Raw genomic sequence first — 22,749 nt, 5'->3', positions numbered from 1 at the left:
GGGCTTCGTGCATACTAGGCATGCTGGTGGCTCATGCCTATAACCCTATAATCATGAGGCTGAGATCTGAGTATCTCTCTGAAGCCAGCCAGGGCAGACAAATCTGAAACACTCTTACTCTTCAATTAACTAGCAAAATACTGGAAGTGAAAGTGTGGCTCAAGTGGTAGATGGCCAGCTGTTAGTGGGGAAAAACAAAAAAACATGCCCAGATTGCAAGCCCTAGTACCAGCACACACACAAAAAAGAATTTCCTAGAAAAATCAACAGGATTTGATTAGTGGTTAGACATAAAAACATAACTTTTACCAGGTGCTGGTAGCTCCTGATAATTCTAGCTGCTCAGGAGGCTGAGATCTGAAAATCAGGGTTCAAAGTCAGCCAATGCATGAAAGTCTATGAGACTCTTATTTCCAATTAACGAATAGAAAACTAGAAAACTGGAAGTGGAGCTGTTGGCCTAAGTGGTAGAGGGCTAGCCTTGAGCAAAAAAGTCTCAGGGACAGTGCCTAGGCCCTGAGTTAAAACCCCATGACTGACAAAAAACCAAAAACTATTGTTTTAAGACTGCAGTCAGATACCAATTTACAAATACTTAGATTGGCAAAAAGTAAAAGGGTTTGTTAAAAGCAAATGTTAGAGGGGATGAGCCTTTCATTTGAAAGCTCTTCTCAGGGGTTTGGTGGGCCTTCCTCTGCTGTATACATCAGAGGTACTCAGAGTCCTGTGGGTAGTACTCCTGGAGGGTCAATCAGCTGGAATGTTTTGCTTGGATGAGGCAGATTTTTCTTGGGGTCTATAGTTTGGGCTTCAGGGACCTTGGTAAAATAATTACTTGGGTTTATCTCCCCTCTCTGAATAAAGAACCCTAACTTTGAGCTCAACTGGTGTTTCAGCTAGGAGACTTCCTGTTTTGTCTTCTCTCTAGTAAATCATCAATGGTTATGGGGAAGGACCTGGATATGTCTAGCTGCTCATCCACCACCACCACCACCACCACCACCATCACTATCTTTTAATATGAAGGATTACAGATATGCACTCATCACCTTTACCTAGACCCACCAGCTGATCATATTGTGCCACAGTTTTTCTGTGTGTTCCTCCCCCCCTTTTTTTTTTGGCCAGTCATGGGACTTGAACTCAGAGCCTGGGCACTGTCCTTCAGCTTTTTCTTTCTTTCTTTTTTTTTTTTCTCAAGGCTAGAGCTTTACCACTTGAGCCACAGCAGCACTTCCAGCCTTTCCTGTGTATGTGGTACAGAGGAATCCAACTCAGGGCTTCATGAATGCTAGGCAAATACTTTATCACTAGGCCACACTCCTGGCCTGTGTGTTTTTCTTAACTCAGAGTGTGTTAAGGATACTATGGCATTTCTCCTAGATGCTCTCATCTAACAATGTGAATGCAGTTTGCACATATAAGAAATTTACTATAATATCATTCATATAGTCCAAATTTAAGCTTTTTTTAATCCTAAACTTACAAGTTTTTAAAAATTTGAATATGTGGCTTAGCAATAGAGTGCTTGCCTAGCATGCATGAAGCCCTGGGTTCGATTCCTCAGCACCTCATAAACAGAAAAAGCTGGAAGTAGTGCTGTTGCTCAAGTGGTAGAGTGCTAGCCTTGCGCAAAAGAAATCCAGGGGCAGTGCTCAGGCCCTGAGTTCAAGCCTCAGCAGTGGCAAAAAAAATTTTTAAATCTGTGATTCATGCAAGAATTACATACTATATTTTATTGTCTTCTTGTTTAGTTTCTTTATTTTCATTTTTTATTTTTGCCAGTCCTGGGGCTTGGACTTGGGTCCCGAGTCCTGTCCTTGGCTTCTTTTTTGCTCAAGGCTAGTGCACTCTGCCACTTGAGCCATGTTGGGGTCCATCTTCCCCCTTGATGGAAGGGGCTTGATGCACCTCCCCCAGCCCTGGGGAATGCGGCCCTTCTACCCCCTCTGGACTGGAATCCAGAGGAACCGGTTGGGCAAACAGCCCCCAACCTAGCCAGCCCGGCGCGCTCGAGTGACGTTAGCCCTTGGGGGTCAGGTGATACCTTTCAGCCTATCGACATCCTGGCCAAACCCCTCCCTCGGAATCATCTCCCCTTGTCCTTCTCTCAATAAAGTTAGTTCGCTCTAAGAAGCTAGCCCCGTAGCATATGTACGCCAGCGTCCAGGGAAAGGAGGCGGACACAACTACGGCAGGTCACGTGCTCGTCAGGTCAGAGCGACCCCCACGTCCCACTCTAACTTACCTGCAGGCCAAGGGTTAGGGGAGAGGACGAAAGGAGGGTGGAAAGAAAGAAGAGTCCGAGCCGGGAGGGGCAAAAAACCCCAACAGAGCCACAGTACCACTTCTGGCCTTTTCTATATATGTGGTGCTGAGAAATTGAACCCAAGGCTTCATGTATATGAGTCAAGCACTCTTGCCACTAGGCCATATTCCCAGCCCTGTTTTGTTTCTTTAACCCAGAAGTCTTCTACAGTTACTATTGAGAGTAGATGAGGGTAGAGGTGGGTGTTTCATGACAGGTATATACATACACATACACACATATGTATGTAGAATATATGCACCTGTTTCTGCGCAAATAAAAATTACACACACACGCATTCCCACCCCCTCATACTGGGGCTTGCACACTATTCTTGAGCTATTTTTGCTCTACCACTTGAGCCACAGTTCTACTTCTGGCTCTTTGCTGGTTAATTGGAAATAAGAGTCTCACAACTTTCCTGCCTAGGCTGACTTTGAACTGTAATCCTCAGCGTGCGTTCCTGTGTGTGTCCTTGTGTGCATGTGTATGTGATGGTCCTGGGCCTCAAGACTGTCACTGAGCTTTTTTGTTGAAGGTTAGCACTCTACTACTTGAGCACTTTAGCTTTTTAAAATTGCTAGTCTCATAGACTTTCCTGCCTGGGCTTGCTTCAAACACCAATGCTCAGATCTCAGCCTCTTCAGTAGCTAGGATTACAGGCATGAGCCACCTGGTGACATTGATATATTTGAAGAGTATAGGCTAAGTTGTTTAGTAGAATTTCCTTAGTTTAGATTTGTCTGTTTGCTCACAATTTTTTTGTATTAAGCAGGAAGCTACATGGCTCTCTGGCCATTGCTTGGGTTTGTTTCATTAATAATGTTGGACTTTCTTAATTGACACTAGAAGTTAGTATTGTGGATGTTTTCCCTCTGTTGTATTAAAAAGCAGTTGTTGAATAGGCAATGAGAAAGTAATGCATAGGGTAGTGTTCTATGTGTGCTCGAATCCCCTCACAACAAGTTGTGTTCGTTTTTGTCTACATTCTCTACAACAGTAATGGTTTGAAACCTGTGATTTCTGTAATTGTCACACACACACACACACACACACACACACACACACACTCTACATCTTATAAGTGACACTCTGTTTTGTTTTGTTTAGACAAGACCTCAGTATGAAGCCCAGATCTCTCGATCCTTCTGCCTCATCCTCTTGAGTGTTGGGATTATAGGTATGTGCCACCACACTTGGCAATGATACTCTTTTTATAAAAAGCTTTCCTACTTCCTCTTCATTGCTTTCTGGCAGTACAGGTACTTTAGGTTCATCTTATATCTTACCTGCCCCAGCATGGACTCAGCCATTCTCCCCTTGCACTCCCCTCCCCAAGCATGCTCCCATTATGGGGAGTGGTATTGACAAACACATCTCAGTGTTAGCTGAGCTCATTTTTACTGGGACATATGTTGTGTTGTCTGTGATAGAGCTAAACATCTTTTCTTTTTTATTATTAGCTCATATTTATTGATCCATGTGATTCTTTTCTGCACAAGATTTCTTACCTCCCATTTCATATTTGTGCCTCCTTTTTCCACAGTGAGATCCTGGTCCCCACATCTTCCATTTGATTACAAATTTGGCAAATTCCACAATGAATGAAAAATAGTTTTGAGATTATACTCGTCTCTCTGTATCTACTGATTCCACATCTGAGGATTCTTCCAACCACAGACCAATAATATTTGTAGAAAATATTGTGCCTTTAGTCAACATATACAGACTTTGCTCCTTGTCATCACTTCCTAAACAATATAGTCCAACAGCTGTTCATAGCTGTTATGTTATAAGTCATCTAGAGATGATTTCCAAGTATACAGAAGGATATAGGAAAGTTATATGCAGATACTATACCATTTTATTCAAGGACTTGGGGGTTCTTGGACTTGGGAGTATTATATAGGAATGAGGATACTGGGACAATCCCCAATTCTGAGCAGTGACTGTACTGTACTACAATACCACTGCCCCTAACAAACCAGCTAAGTCAATTTCAGAAGCTATATTTATAGATCTTTGTGATGTTAGACTATTTCCTACTAGAAGTTTACAGTTACAGTTCTTTATTTAAAAGTCACTAGAAATCAGTTTTCTTCTTTGTGATGTTAACATTTGGGTCTTCTTGTTTGTATTTGGTCACAGGACATGAGATGACACGTTAATTCAAAGTTTTGAGCTGTGATTCATTTACCATAAAAGTCACTTCTTTAAGTAATACACCATTACCTTAAAAAATTTTTTTTTATGGTCATGGGGCTTGAACTCAGGGCCTGGGCGCTGTCCTTGAGTTTCTTTTGCTCTAAGGCTAGCACTCTGCCACATAAGCCACAGCGCCACTTCTGTGTATGTAGCACTGGGGAATTGAACACAGGGCTTCATACATGCTAGGCAAGCACTCTACCACTAAGCCACATTCCCAGCCCCATGTTTTATTTTTTAAGTATATTCACAAGGTTGTGTAAGATATTTAATTTACTTTTGGAATATTAAAAAATATAGGCAACTGGGTGCCGGTGGCTCATGCCTGTTGTGGTTACTCAGGAGGCTGAGATCTGAGGATTTGAAGCCAGCCCAGGCAGGAAAGTCTGTGAGACTCCTGTCTCCAATAAAACTACTTTAAAAAGCCAGAAGTGGCACAGTGGCTCAAGTGTTAGAGCACGTGCCTTGAGCAAGTGGAAGAGGTGGAAGAAGCTCAGGAACAGCACCCAGACCCAGAGTTCAAGCCCAGGACTGGCTTAAACAAACAGATAAATTATATATGGCTCAAAGATGGTGGTGCATGCCTATATTCCTAGCTATGTGAAAAGCATAGATTGGGGAGAATATGTCTGAGGCTAGCCCTGGGCAAAAAGTGAAACCCTACTTGAAAACTAAAAGCAAAAGAGGATGGGGCATGGCTCAAATGATGGAGGCTGCTTAGTAAATACAAGGCCCTGAGTTCAAACTTTAGCAGCACTCTGTCCCTAGAAAAGTGTGTGTGTGTGTGTGTGTGTGTGTGTGTGTGTGTGTAGACAATATCCAAAAATTAACTAGAAAACATTTTCTTAGAATTTCTGACTCCTATATGAAAATGTCATGTGAAACATCCTAATAAAAATGTTAAATAAGCTGGGCACCAGTGGCTCATGCCTGTAATCCTAGTTACTCAGGAGGCTGAGATCTGAGGATAACAGTTTGAAGCCAGCCTGGGCAGAAAGTCATGAAACTCTTAATCTCCAGTTAATCACAGAAAAAGCCAGAAGTGGTGCTGTGGCTCAAAGTGGTAAAGTGCTAGACTTGAGCAAAAGGAGCCCAGGGACAGTGCCTAGGCCCAGAGTTCAAACCCCAGGACTGGGGAAAGAGAGAGACAGAGTAGAGGGAAAGGGAGAGGGAGGAGAAGAGAGGTCATAGGGAAAAGAAAAGAACTTGTTTCCTTTCTTGACCCTTATTGTGCCCCTACTCATAAGATAAGAGTAACTTAATTTTATTAGTTTTTAGCTTTTCAGTTTTTCTCCAAAATAAACACATCAAATACATGTACACATACATATATCCTCCCCCCCTTTTTTTCGGTTGGTCATGGGTCTTGAACTCAGGGTTTGCACACTATCCCTGAGCTTTTTCAATCAAGGTTAGTGCTCTATCACTTTGAGCCACAGTGTGCCACTTCCGGTTTTCTGGTGGTTAATTGGAGATAAGAGTCTCATGGACTTTTCTGCCCAGGCTGGTGTTGAACTGCAATCTTCAGATTTCAGCCTCCTTAGTACGCAGCTGCCCATTCTTTGTAATATCAAGAAGCATCTTAGAGGTCCTGGGAATATGGCCTAGTGGCAAGAGTGCTTGCCTCGTATACATGAAGCCCTGGGTTCGATTCCTCAGCACCACACATATAAAAAAATGACCAGAAGTGGAGCTGTGGCTCAAGAGGTAGAGCCTTGAGCAAAAAGAAGCCAGGGACAGTGCTCAGGCCCTGAGTCCAAGCCCCAGGACTGGCAAAAAAAAAAAAAGCATCTTAGAGCCTGTGAGTGTAGCTCAGTGTTAGAACATTTGCTTAGCATGGCCAAAACATAGTTTTTGTTCCCTAGTACATACATACACACAAAAAAGTTTTATAGTGTGATTTTTACAAAGTGTGAATTACACTATGACTATTCTTGAAATTTCTTTGTGTTAGTTCCAAGATCTTAGCTCCTTTTTGGAGAGGGGGTTGATACTAGAGTTTGAACTCAGGCCTCATGCTTAACTAATAAGCACTGTATCATTTGAGCTATACCTCCATCCTGACTTTTTGCTGGTTATTTTGGAAATGAAGTCTCCTGCACCTTTCTGTCCAGTCTGGCCTTGCACTTTGATCCTCCACATCTAATCTTTCTGCGTATACTAGTACTATAGAAGTGAACTACATATAGCTAGCTTCCTCCTTTTTTTTTTTTTGCCAGTCCTGGGGCTTGGACTCAGGGCCTGAGCACTGTCCCTGGCTTCTTTTTGCTCAAGGCTAGCACTCTGCCACTGGCCATTTTCTGTATATGTGGTGCTGAAGAATCAAACTCAGGGCTTCATGTATACGAGGCAAGCACTCTTGCCACTAGGCCATATCCCCAGCCCACTTCCTCCTTTTTTTACAGCTACTTTGAACTCCACTTCAAGAGGCTACCATAACTTCAGTCTCCTGTAGGGGAGCCTTTCAGTTGTTCTCATTATTCTGCTGTTAAAAATGATACCAGGGGGCTGGGGATATAGCCTAGTGGCAAGAGTGCCTGCCTCGGATACCCGAGGCCCTAGGTTCGATTCCCCAGCACCACATATACAGAAAACGGCCAGAAGCGGCGCTGTGGCTCAAGTGGCAGAGTGCTAGCCTTGAGCGGGAAGAAGCCAGGGACAGTGCTCAGGCCCTGAGTCCAAGGCCCAGGACTGGCCAAAAAAAAAAAATGATACCAGGGGCTGGGAATGTGGCTTAGCAGTAGAGTGTGCTTGCCTAGTATGCATGAAGCTCTGGGTTTGATTCCTCAGTACCACATACACAGAAAGTGGCATTGTGGCTCAAGTGGTAGAGTGCTAGCCTTGAGCAAAAGAAGCTCAGAGACAGTGCCTAGGCCCTGAGTTCAAGCCCCAGGACTGGCAAAAAAAAAAAAAAAATACCAATATTGCCAAAAAAAGAAATGCACTCATTACCTAACTTTTATGAAATGGTAAGCTCTTTGTATAACACCTTAATAATAAAATTATAAGGGGCTGGGAATATGGCCTAGTGGCAAAAGTGCTTGCCTCGTATATATAAAGCCCTGGGTTTGATTCCTCAGCACCACATATATAGAAAAGGCCAGAAGTGGCACCATGGCTCAAGTGGCAGAGTGCTAGCCTTGAGCAAAAAGAAGCCAGGGCGTGTTGTTCAATGTCACCCCTTCTCTCATTCTTCCCCCATCTCCCCTCACATCCCTGACCTCCAGTTACATAGTTCAGTGTGTATAGAGTGTACATTGAGCACAATAACTGTATTTGCTTACCCTTCCTTCCTCCATGGACATGGTTCAGCTTCCTAGTCTTCATTTTGTTAGACAGTTTGTTCGTTGCTCAAAGGAGTTACATCATTGAGTTCCTCCCCTAAGTATATTTTTAGTTGATTTGTATGTTTATGAATATAACCCTGGATGTTATCACATATGTTTGTATTTTAGATCTAAGTCCACATATGAGAGAAAGCATATGTCTTCTCTTGGAGCATGACTTACTTGACTTAGCATATCTTTTGCCCTAGGCCCATATCTTTCCCTGCAAATGACATGGTATTATTATTATTTCTGATAGATGAATACATTTCTATTGTATACATATATCACACACACAAAAAAGAAGCCAGGACAGTACTCAGGCTCTGAGTCAAAGCCCTCAGACTGGCAAAAAATAAAATAAAATAAATTAAAAAATAATAAAATTATAAAGAAAAAAAGATGCCAAAACAACACGAAGACACGCAACAAAAAAAGATAATCTCCAGATACCAGTGGTTCATGCCTATAATCCTAGCTACTCAGTAGGCTGAGACCACAGGATCAAGGTTCAAAGCCAGTCCAAGCAGGAAAATCTGTGAGGCTCTTATCTGTAATAAAGACCACTCAAAAACAAAACAAAACAAAAAAACCCAGAAGGGGCTGGGGATATGGCCTAGTGACAAGAGCGCTTGCCTCGTATACATGAAGCCCTCGGTTCGATTCCCCAGCTCCACATATACAGAAAATGGCCAGAAGTGGCGCTGTGGCTCAAGTGGCAGAGTGCTAGCTTTGAGCAAAAAAAAGAAGCCAGGGACAGTGCTCAGGCCCTGAGTCCAAGGCCCAGGACTGGCAAAAAAAAAAAAAAAAAACCCAGAAGTGGTATGAGACTCTTAAGGCTAATTAACCATAAAAAATCTGGAAGTGAAACTGTGGCTCAGGTGGTAAAACACAGAATACACACACACACACACATACACACACACACACACACACATCAATAGACAGATGAGAGGGAAGAGAAATAGATTCTGAGAGCAGGTGGGAGCAAGTGAGAGGGGAGTGTACCTGGGAGGAGGATAAAAAAAATTGAAGCTGGGAATATGGCCTAGTGGAAGAGTGCTTGCCTCACATACATGAAGCCTTGGGTTTGATTCCTCAACATCACATATATAGAAAAAGCCAGAAGTGGAGCCGTTGCTCAAGTGGTAGAGTGCTAGCCTTGAGCAAAAAAGAAGCCAGGGACAATGCTCAGGCGCTGAGTTCAAGCCCCAGAACTGGCACAAAAAGAAAGAAAATTGAAGCTGGGCCCCAGTAGCTCACACCTATACTACTCAGGAGGCTGAGATCTGATTATCATGGTTTGAAGCCAGCCCAGGCAGGAAAGTCTGTGAGACTCTTATCTCTAGTAAGACTACTCAAAAAAAGCCAGAAGTGGCATTGTGGTTCAAATGTTAGAACATTCTCTTGAGCAAAAGAAGCTCAGGAACAATGCCCAGGTCCAGAGTTCAACCCTCAGGACCAGCAAAAAAGAAAATTGAGGGGCTGGGAATATGGTCTAGTGGCAAGAGTGCTTGCCTCCTACACATGAAGCTCTCGGTTCGATTCCCCAGCACCACATATATGGAAAACGGCCAGAAGGGGTGCTGTGGCTCAGGTGGCAGAGTGCTAGCCTTGAGCGGGAAGAAGCCAGGGACAGTGCTCAGGCCCTGAGTCCAAGGCCCAGGACTGGCAAAAAAAAAAAAAAAAAAAAAAAAAAAATTTGAATATTGTCAAAATAGACTATTCACTATTATGAGAATGGAACAAGGAGGAAACCTGTTAGAAAATATGTTTCTTGAAAGGGTGTAGGAAATGTGATGGGTGCGGTGAAACTGATTATAGCTGTTAACATATATGGGACTGTAACAGTGAAATCCTTCCACATAAAATTGATATAAGCCAATAAAAAAAACGAGGCTTCAGGCGCCAGTGGCTCACAACTTAATCCTATCTACTCGGAAGGCTGAGTTTTGAGGGTCACAGTTCAAAGCCAGCCTAGGTAGGAAAGTTCATACTATGATCTCCTATTAACTACCAAAAAAGGTAGAATGAAGTTGTGCCTCAAGTGGTAGAATGGTAGCCTTGAGCAAAAAAGCTCAGGGACAATGCTCAGACCTGGAGTTCATGCCCCAGGACCAGCTTACACACACACAAAAAGATGCCAGAGTGAACAGTCTTTATATATATATTTATTCACGTTTTCCCCCCTGAATTGTTGGAATATATCTTTCCTATAGATTGCTAAATGTAGTATCACTGGGTAAATGTATTTGTAATTCTGTTAAGTATTGCTAGATTTTATTTTCTACCCATCTTTTGGGCTCAAGATTTGGCTTAATGTGCTATACTAGAGTGATCCATTTCAAGGCTGGTTAATTTCAAGGCTGGTTAATTGGAGACTTGCCTGTCTGAGGTGGCTTTGAACTAACTGCACTCTTCAGACCTTCCTAGCTTCCTAGCCATTCAGCATTTTCCACCAGCCTTCTGTTAGTCTGGTTTCCAGGCTTCGAGCTATCAGCACCCACATGTGTCAGTGCCCATGTGACTAAGGAAACAATCTCTCTCAGTGACCTTTTCCTCTTCCTCTGTCCTAGATTCATCTTGTGAGCAGTTTACCAGGTACTGAGTGTGGTTTGGGGAACTTGCCAAGATACAAAATGAAATCACAGGTCTTGCTCCATTGAGCAGACAGAGGGAGATGTGGAATTTAGATAGAGTGAAATATGCTTTAGCAATACCTGAGCTTGTCCTACATGTGCCTGCCTTTGCCCTTTTCCCACTGCTGTAGAGTGCTTTTTTTTTTTTTTTTTCCCTCACCTAATTTCCTGTCTGAAGTCTGGCCATGGCTCAAAAGCTGCAGGGGCTGGGGGTGGGGGAGATAAGCTCTTCCCTTCCCTAGCCAGCTCTTAGACACCTGTACCAGTAACCTTCCTCTGCCTGCCTCCTGTGTCGCAACTCATCCGTAGGGCAGGATGCTTTAGGACAAGAGATAGGATGCTCAGTCCTGGAGAGCAGCATTGAATCAGGCCTGTCTTTGTGATGGGCTGTCTCCCATAATAGTGGCAATAACCAAGGTCCATTACTAGGTTGGAAATCACTGAATTCAGCACAAGGGTACTTCACTAACTCAGTGATTTCCAGTCTAGTAACAAGTGAATTCACATGCCTAAGGGAAGCATGAAAACACTTGTTGCTGAGTAAGTGAGGGAAGGAAGCAAAGGTGTGAGTATCCTAGCTATTCAGGTAGTAGAAATTGGGAGGATTGAGGTTTGAGGCCAGCTTGGGTTTTTAAAACCCTATCTCAACAAATAGGCCAGCCTTGGGAATACTTGCAGGCTATCCCTCACCACATTTCTAGTCTTCTGTCTCAGGCAGAGCCTACCTGCTGGCAGGTGCCTTGTCTTTCTGTCTCACTGCAGACCACGTTTTTCGGTCATGGACTTGACCTTGCTCCAGGTGCCTTTTACCTGTGCAGATGGAGTGATAGGTGGTGGACTCAGGAGTGGCATCACCTCTGGCTCTCTGCAGTTCTATGGCCTTGGATAAATCACTTTACTTCTAATATGCTCCTCACCTTTGAGATGGGAAGACAGTGGTTCTCAGACCTCCTGGGGGTTGGAAGACTCCAAAAGAGACTGGAATTAAAAAAAGAAAACCACCTGCAAGTTATTTTTGGAGCATACTACATAAAACTGGAATACCTCTTCCATCCTATGCATGCTGTTCACATTGTTCAAATGTATATTGAGGCCCACTGCTTACTAGGATTTGCCAGATGCCAGGTACCTTGTAGCCAGATGTAAACATACTAGGCCCTGGCCTGGAATCTCCTGCAAGCCTCAGCTAAACAGGTGGCGCAGACCTAGTGACTGACAGTGCAAAGAAGGGGTGCACATTTGCTTCCCCCTTCACAAAGGAGGAGGTAAGGGTGAGGAGAGGGTACCCCGGGCTTGGACAGAGCTTTCTTACCCACCATCTGTGAGATTGGCACTGCTGAGGACTGCAAAGCAGGAATGACAGGCCCTCTGCTGTGCTAGTAGTATTTATTAGAAAATACAATGAAAGAGAGACCCTTCGTTTCATAATAGCAATTAAAAAAAGAGAAAGGCAGGTCTGGGCACTAGTGGCTCATGCCTATAATCCTAGCTACTCAGGAAGCTGAAATCTGAGGATTGCAGTTCAAAGCCAGCCCAAGCAGGAAAGTCTGTGAGATTCTTATCTCCAGTTAACTACCACAAAACCAGAAGTGGCACTGTGGCTCAAAGTGATAGAGTAATAGCCTTAAGCACAAAAATCTCAGGGACAGTGCCCAGGCCCTGAGTTCAAGCATCATGACCAGCCAAAAGGAGAGAGAGAGAGAGAGAGAGAGAGAGAGAGAGAGAAAAGCAGCCAGGTACCAGTAGCTCACACCTGTAATACTAGCTCTCAGAAGGCTTCGATATGAGCATCACAGTTCAAAGCCAACCTGGGCAGGAAAGTCCGGGAAATGGCAGAGCACCAGCCTTGAGCAAAAAAGCCAAGAGACAGCGCTCATGGCCTGAGTTCAATATCCAATACTGACACAAGTAAGAGAAAAAGGAATACTGACAAGGTATAATTCTCATAAGAAGCACATGTAACCCATTTGTTTTGGGCAGCAGCATCTTTTTGGAGATCCAAAGTAAACCAGAACAAATTGACTCTGCTGCCACACCCTGCCTCTCTCTATCCCTAACCCTTTCCAGCCCTAAGTAGTGTGAAGTGAGTGGCTTTTAAACTTGGCACTAGCTGAAGAACTGTCAGGCTATGTCCTGGCTGTCAGACCAGTGGGGCTTACAGCACACATCTTTTTGCTTTCAGAAGTAACCGGGGAGGCACGTCTTTACCATGGGAAGGAGGCTGTGGATCCGAGACAGGGGCGGACCAGAGGAGGCGACCCCACGCACTTCCACTCAGTGAATGTGGCACAGCCTGTCCGCTTCAGCAGTAAGTTGCAGACCTGCCCCAATCATGATGCCCACTGATGTGTAGTGCACCTCAAACTTGGAGCCAAAGACTCAGCCCCATCTCTCCCATTGCATTATGAGAGGTGGGGTTGTTTCCTAAAGCAGCTTGAAGATGTTGGGAGGAGGCATGAATGAGGCAGCATGGTGACTGGAGCAAGGTCATCCAGCTCTGGAGTAGTAAAGTGAGACTTGTACTCAGGCTCCAAAGCCATGGCAGCATGCAGGCTGGCAGCCCTGGGAAATTTCATAGCTAGCTGTGCTGTTTACTTTTATAGATGAGCAATCAGTTCTGAGAGATTAGGTAGAGCTGACAGTCCACATGGGAAGTCTGTCTCTCTCTTTAATTTTAAGTAATTATTGAATAACCTGTGATGTTAAATTTTGAAAGGAAAATAACAAGGTTAAGGAGGGCAGGAAAAGCTTTATGCTGAGCATACATGCTCATGATGAAGACCTGCCAGGATTGAGGCAGGAAGAACTGACCTTTACTTGCCTGCTGCAGAGCATAGAGGTCTGATCCCCTAGACACAGCACTGGGGAGCATCTCAGAGAAACTTTGAGGTGCTAGCCTCTGCTGACCAACCCACAGCCTTGAGCTAGACTGAGCCATAGTGGTTCTGTGGCAATCTGACTCTGTCAAGAGTAAAGAGGCCTTGGAAATTCACACACCTGCAGGCCTCAGCACTCCTTTTGGCTCTTACCCTTCAGAGAGCCTCAGTTCTTTGTCTATTGAGGACTTAAGGGAGGGGGTGTTCAGGAAGAAGGCATCTCGTGCGTGTGAAGGAATCTTTGCAGTAAGTGTTACCCTGTTCGCACCCTCAGTTGGCACACCAGTCCTATAGCATTATGCTACTGTCTCTTCTAGGGCTGGCAATTAGTCTCACACAGCCAAGTGTAACCAGCCAAACCTTAGCAATGGTGCTATCCAGCTTTCTCCTTACACAGAGTACTGTGGACATGCCTCAGCTGCTCAGGGCCCTAACTTGCCATTTCCTTCCTATAATCTCTGTGCCTTGGTTAATAAGTCACAAGTATACACATTTGTATAAAATCAGCAAAAGCTGGATGCCAGTGGCTCACACCTGAATTCTTAGTTACTCAGGAGGCTGAGATCTGAGGCTAAAGTTTTGGACTACCCAGGCAGGAAAGTCCATGAGATTCTTAATCTCCAGTTAACCACACAAAGCTGGAAATGGAGCTGTGGCTTAACTGGTAAAGGAAGTGTAAGCACTCCAACCCTAAGTTCAGATTTTACAACTGGACACACAAAAATAAGTAGATAAGTAAAATCAGCATAAACTCATAAATAAGAAACTTTACAAGGTCTATAGCACTTAAATGCATTTAAAAATAGCATTTTTTTCTTTTGTGCTAATCCTGGGGCTTGAACTTAGAGCCTGTGCACTGTCCCTGAGTTTTTTTTTTTTTTTTTTTTGGTCAGTCCTGGGCCTTGGACTCAGGGCCTGAGCACTGTCCCTGGCTTCTTCCCGCTCAAGGCTAGCACTCTGCCACCTGAGCCACAGTGCCCCTTCTGGCCGTTTTCCATATATGTGGTGCTGGGGAATCGAACCGAGAGCTTCATGTGTTGGAGGCAAGCACTCTTGCCACTAGGCCATATTCCCAGCCCTGTCCCTGAGTTTTTGTGCTCAAGGCTAGAGCTCTACCACTTGAGCCATAGCTTCACTTCTGGCTTTTTGGTGATTAGAGTTTACTTAATTGCTAATTGGAGATTAATTTCATTAGTTAATTAATTGCCCAGGCTGGCTTTGAACCACAGTCCTCAAATCTCAACCTTCTGAGTATTTAGGATTATAGGCATGAATCACAAGAGCCTGGCTAGCTTTATTATTATTATTACAACTGATTTTGCTAAAAGTAGATATCCTTCAGTATACTAATAGGAGGCATTGTAACATGTGAAAGTTATAGATTCCATAAAGCAAACCAGTCACTTTGTATCTGGTAAGCTAGACAGTATAGCCTTCCCTTTTCTTGGGGCAGGTTGACAAAGTGAAAAGATGCCAGCCTGTCTGAGGGAGACAAAGTTCTAGCTGGTTCTTTCCCCAGCTGCAGCACCCTGAGGCCTGACTCAGGAAGCAGTTGGCTTGCTGGCAGCAGAGGCAAGGATTCTAGGCATCAGGCTTATTTCCTGCTCACTCCCAGCAGGGTCTCCCTGAGAATATGTGGAGTATATGTGCTGTTTTGTTACCAGATTTGATCAGAGACTGAAATCTGTATAGAAATAACTCAGCAGCTGTTGACTACTGAGTAAATTAAAAGACCTTGTGGACATGGGACCAATCACTGAATGTACATCATGGGTTCAACTTGTGTCTGATAGAAACTTGAACATTTCTACAAGTATGTGACCATGGGAGCACAAGCTTGTCACCCTGATCCTCAGTTTCTCTAGAATGCTATCTGAGAGGTCTGGTCCTTACACAGCACATATAACTTTGTTTCTGAAGTCAAGATCCTAATTTTGGGGACAACTCCCCTTCCGACCTTCATGTTTCCTAGGGAAGTGCCCAACAGGGTGGCACCACTATGAAGGCACGGCTAGCTGCTACCGGGTCTACCTGAGCGGGGAGAACTACTGGGATGCTGCACAGACCTGCCAGCGTGTGAACGGTTCCCTTGCCACCTTCTCCACTGACCAGGAGCTGCGCTTTGTTCTGGCTCAGGAATGGGACCAGCCAGAGCGAAGCTTTGGTTGGAAGGACCAGCACAAGTGAGTCCTGGGGGATTGGAGTTGGTTCACCACTGAGCTTTGTGTGGACGTCATGATGGACCTGGGGGTTTGTGAAACAGATGATGGTTTGCTGGACTCTGACTTGTGGGACCATGATCAGTTCCTTTCATTGGTCCCCTTCTGTAGATGCAGCTGCATTTAGTGAGTATGGCCAGAATGTACCAGCCTGTATCTAAAGGGATACTCACTTGGGCTTTATGAGTCTGGTGTGAAGGGTGCACCAAGAGATCTAGGTTCCAAGAGCTTTTCAGAGCTCTCCTAGCTCTGTGCTCATTTTGTTCATTACTCTTAGAAACCTCAGGATCCCAGGGTAGGTGACTGGACACAGTCTTACCCTGAGAGCCATAATTCTAGCTCTGGATCCCCAGGCTCTGTGCATAGAAATGACATCTGTCCACACATCTTCCTGGACCAGCATTTGGGTTGTTTATGGGACAAGAACATGCTGAGGCCTGCAGTGTGCCACCTTGGAACTGTACAATCCCATGCATGCTGCTAGGGTTGGTGGCTGGATAGTGGCAGCCAGTTGACGTCCTATTTGAGACGGAAGCACAACTCTGAGGCATCCAGAAGATGCTCAGAGCCAAGACAGGTGGACAGAGGGCCATTTCAAGACATACTGGGTTTCATGTCCAGTTACATCCTGTGTGATGCTGCTGTTTCTCTTTATATAGACCATATGCTGTTTCTCTTTATATAGACCATATCTGCCTGCGAGTCCACCCGAGAGGCATTAGCCAGTATATGGAAGCCACTGGTAGCCATGTGTTGAACAGGCTGAGGACAGGGGAAACAAACTTGCTTAGTGCTTATAGCAAATCCCACTGGGGGCTTGAGGCAGGCTGGCTGTGTGTTGGGGATTCAGCTTGGCCTTGAAAGGGGAAGGGCAATGAGAGTGCTCCCAAGACGCTGCCCTTCCCCCAGCTCTAGGGCAATGTGGAAGTAAGCCACACCTATCTCCTTCTGGGTCCGGAACCAGAAGGGGTAGCTTTGAGAACGTCCCCCCTCCTTCTGGCTTCAACCAGAAGAGAAGCCCCCGCCCCTGGGGGCGAGCACATGTTGTCATCATGGCGGCCGGAGACCAGAGGCCCGGTCCTTGGGGGGCTGTGGTCTCTGCCCATAGAGGAAGTTCCATGACATCACCGTGATGGACAGTCCATTAGCCAATCGTTAATAGCCCCTTTCCTCCTCATCTCTGCTGGTATAAACTGTTAGCCCCTCCCTTGAATAAACCAGAACATCCTTTGAGAGTTCTCCGGGACACCCACGTGCCCGTGTCTTCCTTGGCGGGTATGGGGGGGTCTCGCGACCACGCGCCAACTGAGGCTACCCGTGGCCTCCACTCACACAGTTAATTCCTTACTGGTCAGGGGGATGTGAGAGAGGGGCAGAGGACCACACACGGAAGAGGCAGAGAAGCCCAAGACCACTACGTAGATGGAGGGTAGAGCGAAGCCCGGCAGCTGTGTGCAAAACCAACCGGTGCACAAGTCTTTAGCCAACTTCGTAGTGAATATGGATAGGTTTTTGTTTCTTCATTAAGATGTAATTTACATACAATGCAGCCCATTCCTTTAGATTATATTGTTCTGGGGTTTTAATGTATTCAAAGTTATGTTCCTAGGCTTTGTGTCTATTAAAAATAAACTTGTGGGACTGGGAATATGGCCTAGTGGCAAGAGTGCTTGCCTCCTACACATGAAGCTCTCGGTTCGATTCCCCAGTACCACATATGTGGAAAACAGCCAGAAGGGGCGCTGTGGCTCAGGTGGCAGAGTGCTGGCCTTGAGCGGGAAGAAGCCAGGGACGGTGCTCAGGCCCTGAGTCCAAGGCCCAGGACTGGCCAAAAAAAAAAAAAAAAGAATAAACTTGTCATGGCTTAAAATGTATAAGCGTCATGGGTTTAGCTAATAAAAACAGGCTTAGCATGGATTATTAGAGGTAAAATGTTTTTTGGCCTATATATTTATTGTTTAGAATTTTAATTTTTTCTGTTTTGTTTTTGTTTCTTTATTTTGGTCCAAGAGTACAACTAAAACTCAATTCCTGATGCTTTAGCTCATTGGCTAGCACTACCAACTGAGCCATGCCTCCAACTCCAAGAGTTAAATGAATCTTAGGTTGTACAAGTTCATTTTTTCAGAGGTGAAACATGGACATGGAGCTGGAGGTGTAGCTCAGTGGTACTGTCCTCACCTAGAATGCATGAAGCCGTGACTTCAGTCCTTACAACCAAAAAATATAAACACAAGAACAAATGAGTAGATAAGCAGCTTTGGTACCACTACACAAATAAATGAAAATATCTAGTCCTGGTTGGATGCCTCTCTCCTGGTGCTGAGGTATCTCTTTCTGTTCCCTGCAGACTGTGGGTTGGCTATCAATATGTCATCACTGATCGGAACCACTCCTTAGAAGGTCGCTGGGAGGTTGCATTCAAAGGTAAGTCTTTTTGAGTTTGAAATTGAAGAGCAGCATACCACTCCTGGATATATACCCAAAAGAGTCAAAATCAGCTACGTAGAGACCTACACATCCATGTTTATCAGACATTATTTATAATAGTGAAATTATGGATTTAGCCTCAGTAACCATCTGAAGATGAATAGATAAAGAAAAATGTGGTTTATATACACAATGGAGCTTAATTCAGCTGTTAAGAATGAAATGAATGAAACCAAGCACCAGTGGTGGATTCCTGTAGTCCTAGCTACTCAGGAGGTTGAGATCTGAAAATTACAGTTCAAAGCCAGCCCAGAGATCTGAAAATTACAGTTCAAAGCCAGCCCAGGCAGAAAATCCATGAGACTCTTATCTCCAGTAAACTACTAAGAGCCAGAAGTGGTGCTGTGGCTCAAGTGGTCGAGCATTAGTCTTGAGTACAAATAGGCTCAGGGACAGCACCCAGACCAGACTCTGTGTTCAAGCCCCAGGACCTGCCTCCCCCGCCCCCACCCGGAAAAAAATTATATGCATCTATGAAAATACGGTGAACCCCCCTTGTTGTGTACAATTTCATAAACACCAGTTGACTTTAAAAAAGAAAAAGGAACCACGTACCCATGGCTCACACTAGTAATCCTAGCTACTCAGGAAGCTGAGATCTAAGGATCACAGTTTATTTTATTTTATTTATTTATTTATTTTGGCCAGTCCTAGGCCGTGAACTCAGGGCCTGAGCACTGTCCCTGGCTTCTTTTTTGCTCAAGGCTAGCACTCTACCACTTGAGCCACAGCACCACTTCTGGCCATTTTCTGTATATGTGGTGCTGAGGAATCGAACCCAGGGCCTCATGTATATGAGGCAAGCACTCTTGCCACTAGGCCATATTCCCAGCCCAAGGATCACAGTTTAAATCTAGCCTGGACAGGAAAGTCCATCAGACTATTATCACCACTTAATCAAACACAAAAAAAGCTAGAAACAGGGCTGTGACTCAAATGGTAGAGCACTAGCCTCAAGCTGAAAAAGCCTAGGAACAGTGCCTAGGCCCTGAGTTCAAGCCCAGAATCAGAGGACTTTGCAGGGGTCTCCCCTACTCCTACCCACTATTTCCTGTCATGTTTTCAGGACAAAAAAATGTTGGAAGAGATAGATACATTTTGTTACACACTGTAAACATGCATGGAAACATCACTTGATATACCACTATATGTACAATTTTAATGTATCAGGTAAATTTAATGAGCTTAAATTTGTTTTACATGGATAATAAATTAAGCTGCTGGTATAGCTCAGTGGCAGAATGCTTACCTGGCATCTGCAAGGCCCTGGGTTTTAATCTCAGTAACACACACATGGAATAAAAAAAGACTTTGGAGTATATAAGTGAGCATTTAAAGAGTTCTGTTGACATGGACTAAGGACAGACTTTTTTTTTTTTGCCAGTCCTGGGGCTTGGACTCGGCCTGAGCACTGTCCCTGGCTTATTTTTGCTCAAAGCTAGCACTCTGCCACTTGAGTCACAGCACCCCTTCTGGCCTTTTTTATATATGTGGTGCTCAGGAATTGAACCCAGGGCTTCATGTATAGGAGGCAAGCACTCTTGCCACTAGGCCATATCCCCAGCCAGGACAGACTTTTTAGGTATAGAGAAGATTTACAGGTGTTAGAGGTGTGGCTTTGTTGATAGTGTGCTAGCCAGTGAACCCTGCTCTTCCTGAAGGGCCATGGAGAAAGGCAAACAGCTGGGGAGGTAGGTGTCTAGGAGTCATTGCCAGTGCAGTGCGGAGGAGAAGCCTTGCGGAGGAGAAGCCTTGCCTTCTTTCACACCTCATATTCTTTCAGAACTCAGATTCTTAACACTGGTCATCAGCCTTGAAGTCTCCCTTCCAGTTATCATTCACTTAGTACTCCATAGTCCCTCATGCACCTGCTGGAAGATCCCTTTCTCCTCAGCTCCAGCCCTTCCTTCATGCCTCTGATTTGTCACAGCCATAGTCCTCATCAAGGAGAGCCCTCATCCTCTGCCAACACTCACCACCCCAGTTCTTCTCTCCAGTCCCAATGCTGCTTTTCTTTTTGCTCCCACTGCGATCCCTTCCTAGGATGCTCCTGCCCATGGTCAGAGACCACCAGGTCTTGATTGTGCCTGGAAATTTGGCAGCAACACGGTTTTGCTGGCCACACCAGCCTCAGTTGCACAAGCCGTGTGACTTCCAGCAGGCATCTCCTTCCCTATTCCAGTCTGCACTTTGGGCAGGTAGGGGTTGCTCCTATGATGAGCAGCACAGTCAGCACCTTGGACTCTGGTCATTCACAACGTCCATGGGCAGATACGATGCACACATGTAGATGAGGTTTTCCACCTGGAAGTGAGGTTTTCTGTCCTTTTACTCTTGTGGCTCTATGTGGCCTTGTTTTAGGGTCTTGTAGGAACCCAGCCCTATTGGATGCTGGAGCCACACTCCAGTGTCCTGATGGTCATTTCTGGCACAAGTAGTTGTGCTCAGGAATGCTGGGTTGGCAATTATCCTCAGTCCTGAATACTTGTGGTTTGTTGTTGTTTTTTTCTTTTTTGTCAATCGTGGGGCCTGAACTCTGGGCCTGAGCTCTTCATCCCAAGGCTAGCACTCTACCACTTGAGCCACAGTGCCACTTCTGGTTTTCTGGTGGTTAATTGGAGATAAGAACCTCACAGATTATCCTGCCCAGGCTGGCTTTAAACAGCCATCCTCAGATCTCAGCCTCCTGAGTAGCTAGGATAATAGGCATGAGCCACCAGCACCCAGCTCTTGTGTTTTTGTTTGTTTGTTTTTGTCAGTCCTTGGGCTTAAACTCGGGGCCTGAGCACTGTCCCTGGCTTCTTTTTGCTCAAGGCTAGCACTCTGCCAACTTGAACCACAGTGCCACTTCTGGCTTTTTCTATATATATGGTGCTAAGGAATCAAACCTAGGGCTTCATGTATACGATGCAAGCACTCTTGCTACTAGGCCATATTCCCAGCCCTGTTTTGGAGAGAGAGAGAGAGAGAGAGAGAGAGAGAGAGAGAGAGAGAGAGAGAGAGAGAGAGAGAGAGAGAGAGAGAGAGAGTGTGTGTTTTGTTTTGTTTTTAAGGTAGAAAGGAGACCTCATTTTTTTCAGTTAAAAAAAAAAAAAAAGAACAAAAAACAAATAGTGGCTGGGCCTGATGGTGCTTGCCTGGCTGTAATCCCTGTAACTTCAGAGGCCAAGACAGGAAGATCTCAAGTTTGAAGCCAGCTTAAGCCACATAGCAAGACCTGCCTGTGAAATATATATGTGAAGGGGCTGGGAATGTGGCTTAGTGGTAGAGTGCTTGCCTAGCATGCATGAAGCCCTGGGTTCCATTCCTCAATACCACATAAACAGAAAAGGCTAGAAATTATGCTATGGCTCAAGTCAGTGCCCAGGCCAAGTTCAAGCCCCAGGGGATCGAGGGGGGGAGGGAGAAGAATGTGTGTGTGTGTGTGTGTGTGTGTAGAGAACATAGGAATCAGTTTTTAAAGGAGAGAGCCTATCCAGGGATTCTTGAGGAAAGACAGTGTGGGGTGCAGTGTATTGGTGCAGCCCCTCTCTGAGCATCAGTGTAACCCCTCCAGATGGTGTTGAAGAAAGTCTCCAGGGAGCCAGCCTAGTCCTCTGCCTGTAAACCTGTCTCACACATGAGGCAGGCAAGATACTAGCCCAGGTGCCCTATAAAGGTGCCCTTGCCATTCAGCCAGGATAGGCCTATGCTTCCTGAAAGCCAGTCATCTTGCCCCTGCAGCACAATCAGCCTCAAGACATGACAGCAGTTGGCAAAGTGAGATCTGTGTTTACTGCTGGGAGGAAATAGATCAAGAAAGTGGGGATTCCTGGCAATTACTGTGTCCTGTGGAAGGGATAGATCACATTAATGTTTTCAGGAATGAGCTTAAGTTGTTTGGTCATAATTCTGCTTTCTGAGAAAGGTAGCATTTGTATTAATCTGTATTGGATTAGAAAAAAGAAATCTTGGTGGCCTAATCTGAAAAAGTTGTTAAAGGCTAGCAGTCCCTTCCAAAATCATGCCCCATGAGTGTGTTTCAGATCACTCAGTGGGAGCTAATTAAATGGCAGTTTGCCCTGAACTGGGACAGTGTCCTAGGGAACCAGTACTTTGCAGGTGACACTGGCCAGCTAATGTCTCAGAGGGCTGTTAGAACTTAAAGTTCTGCCCTTGTAGCACAGGTGCATGGAGAATTTCTGAATACTCCATTTGTTTACTGAGTGTGTTAGTTTTTCATCATTGTGACAAATTCCTGAGAGAGATGACTTAAAATGTTCTAGTGCCTGGTGCTGACTTCCAGGAGGTCAAGGGGAATGGTTGGGCATACCTGTAATCCCTGCGTTCAAGAAGTTGAAGCAGGGGCTGGGGATATAGCCTAGTGGCAAGAGTGCCTGCCTCGGATACACGAGGCCCTAGGTTCGATTCCCCAGCACCACATATACAGAAAACAGCCAGAAGCGGCGCTGTGGCTCAAGTGGCAGAGTGCTAGCCTTGAGCGGGAAGAAGCCAGGGACAGTGCTCAGGCCCTGAGTCCAAGGCCCAGGACTGGCCAAAAAAAAAAAAAAAAAAGAAGTTGAAGCAGGAGGATCACAAATTCAAGGCCATCCTGAGTTCCATAGTGAGATTCTGTCTCAAAAAACAAAAGAAGGTTATACTAATTTATTGTCAATTACAGTTTTAAGGATTTCAGGCCAAGGTTGA

The 22,749-nt window shown here is 45.0% G+C and overlaps 1 protein-coding gene across 3 annotated transcripts in view; it reads left to right on the top strand.

Moving 5' to 3' along the window:
* The window catches only part of Dgcr2 (DiGeorge syndrome critical region gene 2), a 70,915-nt gene that overhangs the window by 31,973 nt on the left and 16,193 nt on the right, over positions 1-22,749 (top strand). For 2 of the 3 annotated variants that reach the window (XM_048343445.1, XM_048343446.1), the window contains exons 3-5: positions 12,661-12,786; positions 15,327-15,537; positions 17,924-18,000. In XM_048343445.1, coding sequence (XP_048199402.1) covers positions 12,661-12,786; positions 15,327-15,537; positions 17,924-18,000 — 414 coding nt within the window. Of the gene's footprint in view, positions 1-3,418; positions 3,489-12,660; positions 12,787-15,326; positions 15,538-17,923; positions 18,001-22,749 lie in introns of all 3 variants that reach the window. The other variant, XM_048343447.1, reaches the window with a different exon arrangement.

The sequence above is a fragment of the Perognathus longimembris genome, chromosome 3 (genome assembly GCF_023159225.1).
Source record: "Perognathus longimembris pacificus isolate PPM17 chromosome 3, ASM2315922v1, whole genome shotgun sequence".
NCBI lineage: Eukaryota > Metazoa > Chordata > Mammalia > Rodentia > Heteromyidae > Perognathus > Perognathus longimembris.
Note: the sequence above shows the minus strand (reverse complement) of the source record. Positions and strands in the feature narration are given on the sequence as shown.